We start from the raw sequence: 9,085 nt of genomic DNA on the forward strand, positions 1-9,085 counted from the left end.
CCCGATGCAGTTGAAGAGCAACATCACGTCGCTCAGAACGGCGGTGTGCACTGTCGTAGAGCCAATGCTGAAGATGACGGACCAGATCCAGTACGAAACTATCACTGGCTGTGAGCAGCAGGATAGCTTGTCCTGCGGCCTCTGGTGCTTGGTCGTGTTAGAGCTGCTCTTTGGAGCAACTCACGATAAGTGGAGCGACTCGTTGTACGAAGCAGTCGGCTATTTGCGCATGCGGTACTTGCACAAGGTGATCAAGCTGCAGAGCCACTTCCTAGCTGAAGACAAACCGGAAGAAGAGACGTAAGTGCAGACATTAGTTACTGGTAACTTCAACACGAATTGATTTTGGTATCACTTTAAAGCCAAACAGAACCAAACCAAAATTATACAGAACCCGTGGGACTTAGAGTTTTTGCGAGGTGTTCCTGCTCCAGGGAAGCCCAGTCAAGTCTATATTTTGAAAAACGGCTGTGCATTCAACTTTTCATACTCAGCGCCATATTATACTGGGATAGTCTGGAAGGCTAGCCAGCCCAAATCGGATTAATTCGTCGCGGTAACTGAAGCCGATAGACTGAAGCCGGTAACTGTCCGGTTTACCGGGTAAGTGCTCGATTTGAGCGAGAAAAAGGAACGGACTAGACCAGGTGCAGCACAGCTTGAGCTTCGAGGTCTTCAGCTTTACCCTGGCGCCCTGACATGCGGCGGCATCTGCAGCAGCAGCACGCTGTACTGCTGAGCTCGGACGACGGAGGCCGTAAGCTGTATTAGTAGTAGTAGTAGTAGAAATGCTATGTCTACACAAGTACTAAGATGTGTGTTTTTCCTCTTGCTGTTGCAGAGGAATTGCGAACGTATTTGTGTTTCCGGCGAGGATATTACAGGCTCCAAATAGTCGATTATCAGAAAACTGGCGATTGGATTGACGTGAAGAATATCCCAACGTGGAGAAAAGGCCGAGATGAATTCTTTCACGTGTCGCCATCGAGTGGCAAAGCTAGGGATGCATACGAATGTGTACATGTCGCCTGCATATCCGTTCCCACGCAAACAGGGAAGTATGTGGAATGCCAATATGGCGAGATGGAGTTTTTTGCAGGCTTAAATTGTCGAATGCTGTTTTTTTTTCACCCGTACAAGAACCAAAGCTTGATGTCGCCGTAGGAGTACGCATACGGCGACCAACTTTACTATTTGGAGATAAAATTTACTATTTGCTTCCTGAGCTCGTACGAGACCACGAAAGAATACCACTTTGCAAAAGATGTCATGCCAACCCGCGTGAAAATGAGTTTAGTGTCGCTATGCGGCTACGATCAGTTAAGTGCGAGAACTCAATTGTTACTGCTATTATGCAGCAAATAGTGCGAAGCTAATGCTGATCGGAGCAGCGTGATCGCGGTACGTGATTAGGCCTTCACTGTATTTTGTCACAATTAATTTACTGCGTGTATTGACCAATCTTTAAGCAGCGGAATTCTGCACTAGTCTCTTTCAATCGATCGCGCGCGTGCGTTAGGGCGTAATTCTTTAAGTATCAGTTAAATCCGGTGACGAAGATGCAGTCGTGTATAGGTTCATTTCCCAAAGAAATCGGACGATGGAAGGCGAGCGTGCTGAAGAACGAAGGGCAAGACGATGTGCTCAGCAACGCGTCCGACGCGCGCGCCAGCGTGAAACCCCCGCTGCTACTCAGGAGCAATCAGTAGCTACAAGGACCGAAGAATACGGATAAGAAGAAACACTCAGCAACGCTTGCGACGTATCCTGCAGCGCGAGTCTCGCGCTGCCGTTGAAGAATCAACTACGGCGAGTACTTTGCGAGCGAGACGAAGACATCAGCAGCAAGTACGGCGTGCGCAACGACTTCAGGAACCGCTCGACGCAGAAGAGCGGGCCGAGCAAGAGAGGCAAGTGCGCCAGGAGTTATGTAATCGGCGACGAGAGATAGAGGGTGATTTGGTGCGTGAACTTAGTGAGGGAATACTCACTGTGTCTTCGCTGACTAACGACGATATCCAATGGTTGGCTAAAGGGCAACGGTATTTGAAGGACCCGCGTTTGGTTTTGGCTTATTATTATTGTTGTGGTGTCGATCCTGGGTCTTTCGTGCATGGAGACGAAACGCTGTGTGATGACGAAGGACAGACCACTCGAGAGCGGATTTCATTGATGTTTGATGATTGTCCAAAGGCGGCAGACATCGCCGAATGCCAGCGTTGGTGGCGGCGAAGGCCGCTGAAGCGACTTCGGTTTGGGCTTGCGCGGCCTGTGGCCGAATACTGCTTCACACTGATTCTGACAAGATATTCTTTGAGCTAGTTAAATTAGATTTTTCCCTTTCAGTAACTTGCCGGTGGTAAAGTTACTGAAACTGTGTAGTCTACTTGAATCCATCAATCGGTAATCGTCTACACTCAGTCGAATCGTTTCTCTCCTTTCATACAAAGCACCTCTCCACTTTTTTTCTGACATATTTTGTCCATCCGCACAATATGCTCGCCTGCTCCTGTTGTCATTCGACAATTTTCGCTTGTCTGCACAGCTATGGTGACTCCTCGTCCATGTGATCGAGAAACTCTCGAGACCAAGCCGCCTACAGCAGTCCGTGATCCAGCTTTGGTGACTCCTCCAAGTAAGACTTTTCGTGCCGCGGTTAGTGAAGTCGCAGTGGGAACGGCAGAAGTGAAAACGGCAGTTGGTCTACCCCTTTGTGATCGGAAAACGCTCAAGACCAAACTTGCAGTAGGAACGGTCCGTGATCCAGGCCTCGCGATGATCTCTACCACAGCTTCGAAACAATCTCCTCCAAATTCCGGACTCGGGACAGCTTCGCAAGTGACGGAGAATAACCAAAAGATGTCGCCCACTGTCAAGGGCTCTTGCCCTCAAATAATTGTGGACGCGCGACTGGGAGTCTGCTCGGTATCTGAACAAGATGGTGCCGTTTGTGATTTTGCCGATAATACCCCCCAAACTTCAGTCAGCAGCGCGCAGACTGGTGTTGAATCTGCGCGCATCTATCCTCTTCAGGACTTAAAGCCCAGCACACCTTCTCCGTGGGCGTTTATCGCGCGTGTGATAGCAAGAAATCCCGTGCGTGAATGGAAAACCTGGCAAAATAATGGTACATTGCTTGAAGTTTTCGTTGCCGACTCACCCAAGATCGTTTACCGGGTTACCCTGTTCAACGAGGCAATAACAAGTTATGGTGACGTCATCGTTCCTGGAAACAGTTGCTTCTTCTCCGGAGGCCGGATAAAACCTGCGTTTTCGGCGAAGAATTGCGTTGAGATATTTTCGGATCCAATGCGGATATTCACCTGGCCTAAACTCCTTTGTTGGATGCCCCGCAAATACCTACCGTTACAATAGCCAACCTTGCGGCAGTTGAGGACGGGTCTGTAACAACAACTATTGCTATTGTGCATCGGTTGGGCTCGGTGAAGCGTATTGTAACGCGGAAGGGGAAGACGACTGATAAGCGAGAGCTACTCCTTGTTGATGATTCCGGGTACCAAATAGTTTGTACGACGTGGTGTCACCTCGCCAATGGAGACATTTTACAAGGCAGCGTCGTCGTTGTGAGAAATGCTACGCTTTCTACGTACAACAAACTCCGGTATGTTTCAGTTGGTCCTGCATCGGAGATTCTACACGAACCTGCGATCGATCGCGCCGACCTACTCCGTAATTGGAACGGTGGTTTGGCGCCATCCCATACGTTCTCACCTCTTTCCGGGCTTTAAACGTAGCGTTTCGTACACGACAATTTTGCAAAAATGCTACGCTTTCTACGTACAACAAACTCCGGTATGTTTCAGTTGGTCCTGCATCGGAGATTCTACACGAACCTGCGATCGATCGCGCCGACCTACTCCGTAATTGGTACGGTGGTTTGGCGCCATTCCATACGTTCTCACCTCTTTCCGGGCTTTAAACGTAGCGTTTCGTACACGACAATTTTGCATTTTTTAAAAAAAAGTAAGAAAACAGTACATTTTCGCTTTTTTTTTAAACTATCCCAGCCTTCGCTTCTCCCTAGTTGCATAGGACACATAAGCAAACGACGAGATTTGATTCGCTAGAAACTATGTAGACTATAAAAGGCGACATGTACACTATAAACGACATCAAACTTACGCACTTACCGAGCACTTAACGCGTAAATTACTGCCACTTCGTCATTTATTTGAAAGCCCATTCTCTGTTGCACACAGAAAAAATACGTTACCCATCACGCGTGTGTGAGAGACCTTATTTCCGTCTATCCATTTTCTGTTGGACTAGCACGATCCCTGTTATGAGGCCCTGTCATAACAGTCCCGTGATAATCCAGAGAGCGTTGCAAAATTATCCCCCTTCTGTGACATCACCTACTTTTCCCGCTTAGGTACGGGTGCAACAAAAAATTCTCCCTTCCAGAATCCATCGGCTCGTGTAGAGATGGTGGAGCGATTGTTGGTGTTGCGGGAAGCGCATTCGAGGTGGACATAGATCAGACTGCGTCGGTTTCCGCGCTAAAGAAGGCGATCAAAGAGGAGAACGCATCGACGATCACATGCGACGCCAAAAACCTGCAGCTCTTCCTGGCGAAGAAGGATGAGGGTCGCGGTCCGTGGCTGACTGAAGAAGAAGTGAAAAAGGATGTGATTGATACAACTGGTCTGAAGCTGCTGGAAGCGGCGCGAGCGAGGCTTCAGCGTGTGGGGTTGTCGGATGTGGATGTCGGTGGAGTGGATGAAGACGAGGAAGTAGAAGGGAGGGGCCCTGTGAACGTGCTGGTGGTGGTTCCAGAAATTACAACTACCGTTTAGGTGAGGGAGAGAAAAGATGAAGTGCTCATGGCCGAGCTGGCGTACTACCAACGCTTTGGTCAAGAGATCCAAATCAAGTGCCACAGTTGCTGTGGTGCAATTCTCGACAAAATTGATACCATTTACGAGGAAGGGTCTCATCCGAAGCCTTTCATCTGCGTGGAAGGGTCGTCTGGAATGGGGAAGTCGCAACTGGCGTTTTCATTGGGAGGTGAAGGACGCAAACATCCACGGCCGTGGTTTTATTGGCCTCTTCTCTCTGCGGGGGAAGAAATGCAACGCGTGTATTGGAACTTTTCATCCATCGCGACTGCCTTCGAATCTGTTGTGAAAAAGGACGGGCTGGAGAAGCTACCAAAAGCAGAGATTATGAACTGCGCTTCATCGTTTTACACCACGCAGGAACTGTGGACGTATGGGTTCATTATCGAACTGTTGAGGTATTATTTTCGTGCAGATGTTGGCGCACAGATGATCCGCGTTGAAAACGAAACGTTTGAAGTGGCCAAGTGTGGTCTGAAAGATGTCATTGATGCGCGCACTAAAATGATCAATCGAAAAGTGTTGCCGTTCTTCATTTTGGATGAAATGACGCCAAGCGGGGAAATTCCGAACATGATGAAATTAGCGGCGTTTCAACGCAATGTCTTTCGTGCTTGCGGTCTGGTCGTGATTGTAATGGGCACGGACGCCAAGATTTCGAATCTGGTTAGTCAGTCACAGCACAGTCGCACAGGCTCTCATTGGTGGATGACCGTTGTCTCTAGTTTTCCAACTTACCAGTCTATTCCCTTCAACGATCCTGCGAAGGAAGAATCGTGGCAGAAGGTGATAAATTTGCACCCCGTCGTGAAGGACATTGCTGATAATTCTCGTGGTCTGTTCTCGCGGTATTTTGTGGACGCTGTGGTACAATTTGCTCTGGAGGAAGTTGCGGAAAATGAAATATTTGCTTTGGCGGACATGCTAGACGCAGCGTTCAAGGCGGTATATGTCAAGGCTCAGGATGCCAAAGGTTTCATGAACACTGAGTCAGGGAGACATGCGCAGCTGATGGCGCTATCGTACACCAATGCCAGCGTTGAACTTCCTGATTACACGATTTCTGCTACCAGTTGTGATGATGACAGGAGTGAACCTCCTCTGAAAAAGAGTAAAGTGGGGGTTCAGAGCATGCATGTGCATTTTGCGAACTTGGTTGATGAAGAAATTACTGATGTGGTTGTTTCAGGGGGCAGATTAAAAAAAGGGGATGGAACCCCCTGGATACCAATCTGTCGTTTTCCAGTCATTGAGGAAGACGTGTTGCTGTACCTCGCCGTGCTCGGTGGAAAGGAGTTGTCGGCGTACTACGACTACAACACCGGGACGAAGTATTCAACAGCTAGTGTTTTTGATGAGTTTCGCAGACGAATTGGCAATGAACCACACGGAAATACAAATGCTCTCAGAAACAATTACTGCGAATTCGAGAACTTGGTGGCTCATGCGCTTTTTTGTGCGTCGCGAAAAAATGGTGTGCGAGGAATCGCCTTTAACGAGTTCTTCTTTGCTTTGGTTGATGAATTTCAGGACGAATCCTATCCAACAAAATTTAAGGCCAGTGCCTTGTTGGAAAGCTATGCTGGTTTGAAGAAGAAGTTTGCAGAAACCATGATCCCGTTTGTGGCACCACCTAATGCGAGATGGCCGGATTATATTCTTGGCGCCTGCGGTGCTGGTGATGGTGACTGCAACTTCGGCCATCTTGCTCGCGCTAAGGACAGCGAGAGATTGGATTGTTACGTGATGGTTCCTGGGAGTGACAATCCACTGTTCGTTTGCGAATGCAAACATTGGAAGAAAAAACTAGACAGCGGTGCGATGGAGAAGATCATTGAGGGTTTAAATGCTGAGTATACAGGGCGTGCAGGGCGAGATGGTCAGCGAAAGCCAAAGTGGCATAACTGGGATCTTGCGCTCGTCTTTTGCTATGAACTTACCCAGTTCAAGCAGAAAAAAGTTGGTGCTTGGAAGTTTCATGGTACTGGTATCGTCACGGTCGATTGCAAGACGTGGGTGAAGAAATGGATTATCGAGCCAGGAGCTGGGGAGAAATTGGTCATTGTGCTTCAGACAGGGAGTTTGTTTTAAGATGAAGTTTCTGGTAGGACGGCACCGTCGTTCCGACGATGAAACTTCTTGCCTCAGGATACTCCAAGGACGTCGATGGAGCGATACACATTGCAATTAAGCGGCTCTTAGGAGGCAGAAACTTAATACAACGTCGTAGTTTATAAATGTGATTAGCTTCAAGAATGTCGGGGACTACTACCTCCGCTCGGAAAATTAATCACCTTTCCAAAAAAAAATCACAGCGCTCCGCCTCGTTCTTTTTCATGATCATAAAGTTTGCGGAGGGCTACCGATCCTTCTGTAAAACAGCCCAGTGGGTACTGTGCTAGGAGCTTTGACCTTTGAAACGATAATAGATCCGGGCTTTTATGTTCAACTGCGGGTGTGCTTGTTCCACCACATCAATGTAGCGGCAGGCGTTATTGCTCGCCATTTCAGCACGTAAAAACTACTAAATCCGTGAGCCACTGCAGAGATATTTGCCTTGAGCATACGCTTGATTCACGACAGCGGATGTCGTTGAGCGACAAGCGTCGCATTCATCGGCTCGATACACAGGCCTTGACCGGCATCAGCAAATTGGACATCTTAAGTCTATACCTTCACTACTTCGTCGCATTCATCGGCTCGATACACAGGCCTTGACGCGGCATCAGCAAATAGGACATGTTAAGTGTCCATACCTTCACTATCGCATGCAATAATGGGGGGGCCGTTGCAAGGTGTCTAGCAGCTAACATTGCCTTCAGCAGGCACACCAACGTCTGTCACGACGGACACACGATAAGGATCATTAATGGAGAAAGCGATGCCCTTGCTGACTCATCTGTCCTCACGCATTCCACCCTTAGCTGTAGGGGACCTTTGTTCACCACCGCACGAACGCCAGCAGCGTCGATCCTTATGTCCCTGCTGGTCTTGCGAAGTGAGCGATGGCACATCGTTCACTCTAATTAGTCATGCCATGACTAATTATGGTGCTAGCACATTTTTTTTAAGCTGTTAAAAACAATTCGTTCGTATTTCTAACCTAGCATTCTAGAATAAAGTAATCGCAGCAAAAATATCCCACATTTGTGACGTCACTAAAGCGCTAAAGCACGACTAATTTCGAAGCACGACGATTATGCGCGACAGTCAGTCCAATCGATGCCTACTCTTACATGTATACGTAGTTCGTCGTTTCGATCTTAGCGAGTCACTATCGTGAATGAACTTTTATCGCTGTGTTGTATGTGCCAAAGCTTGCCTAGGACTACCAGCTTTTTAACTTTTCTACTTGGTCCTATTTAGTGAGTCACTCAGAATACAAATTTCATGTTATTTCGACCTCATTTTGTAAGAGCAAAACGCGAATTTGGTCGGAAATTCACAATAGCTTGTTTGCGCGCTTCGCGTGTGCGCTGGTAGTAGCGCTTCTGCGCTGCATTAATAAACTTTTGGCATTGCTCAGGTGAGTATACCTCTATCTTTGTTAATTATTAATTTTATACCGTAGTATTTATCCGGATAGAAAAGCTAAAAAGCTGATAGTCTTAGGCAAGCATTGACACTACAACACAGCGATGAATATTCATTCACGATAGTGCCTCGTAAAGATCGAAACGACGAACTACGTATACATGTAAGAGTACATAGGCATCGACTGGACTAACTGTCGCGCATAATCCGCCCGCTTCGCCATGAGAAACTCTGGTTCCACCACATCTGCCATCAACTCGTATCGTTCCATCATCTCCTCTGCACGAGCATCACCCGGCTGGGGCAAGAAGTCATCAACCTTGATTGTCTTGACAGATCCAGGCATGAATGACGGAGGAGGTGGGGCAGACTCCGTTCGTCTCAGTACTGCTGCCTCGATAAATCTGAACGCGTTCTTTGGATACTTCAACGTAAGTTGGGTCAAAACGTGCTTGTCGCTGAACCAAGAGAAATGCCAGTGGTCGTTTAAATCCGTCAACAAACTCAGCGGATAGCAATTGAGAGGCGCCTTCATGCTGCAGCTCACAAGTTGACCAATTGCTTGAGGAACATGGCCCGGTTCGACTTTCTTCTTGAGCTCGATCACCAAGCTGACCCCAGCCAGCTTAATCAATGGGTTCTTCGCTGTTCGATTGATGAGCAATACATCAACTGTGCCTTTCATAGCAAAC

At 47.9% G+C, this 9,085-nt stretch overlaps 1 protein-coding gene and 1 pseudogene across 1 annotated transcript; one reads left to right on the plus strand and one right to left on the minus strand.

Moving 5' to 3' along the window:
* Window positions 1–4,393: 4,393 nt before the first annotated feature.
* Window positions 4,394–6,950, plus strand: PITG_20168 (annotated as a pseudogene; the record flags this gene model as incomplete).
* A 1,594-nt stretch (window positions 6,951–8,544) lies between these two features.
* On the minus strand, window positions 8,545–9,084 carry PITG_20169 (crinkler (CRN) family protein; the record flags this gene model as incomplete). The annotated part of the gene is made up of 1 exon (XM_002895652.1): window positions 8,545–9,084. A coding segment is annotated over one exon (540 nt), but the record flags the coding sequence as incomplete, so codon positions are not given.
* Between the last annotated feature and the right edge of the window lies 1 nt (window position 9,085).

This window comes from Phytophthora infestans, genomic scaffold, assembly GCF_000142945.1.
Source record: "Phytophthora infestans T30-4 supercont1.143 genomic scaffold, whole genome shotgun sequence".
NCBI lineage: Eukaryota > Oomycota > Peronosporomycetes > Peronosporales > Peronosporaceae > Phytophthora > Phytophthora infestans.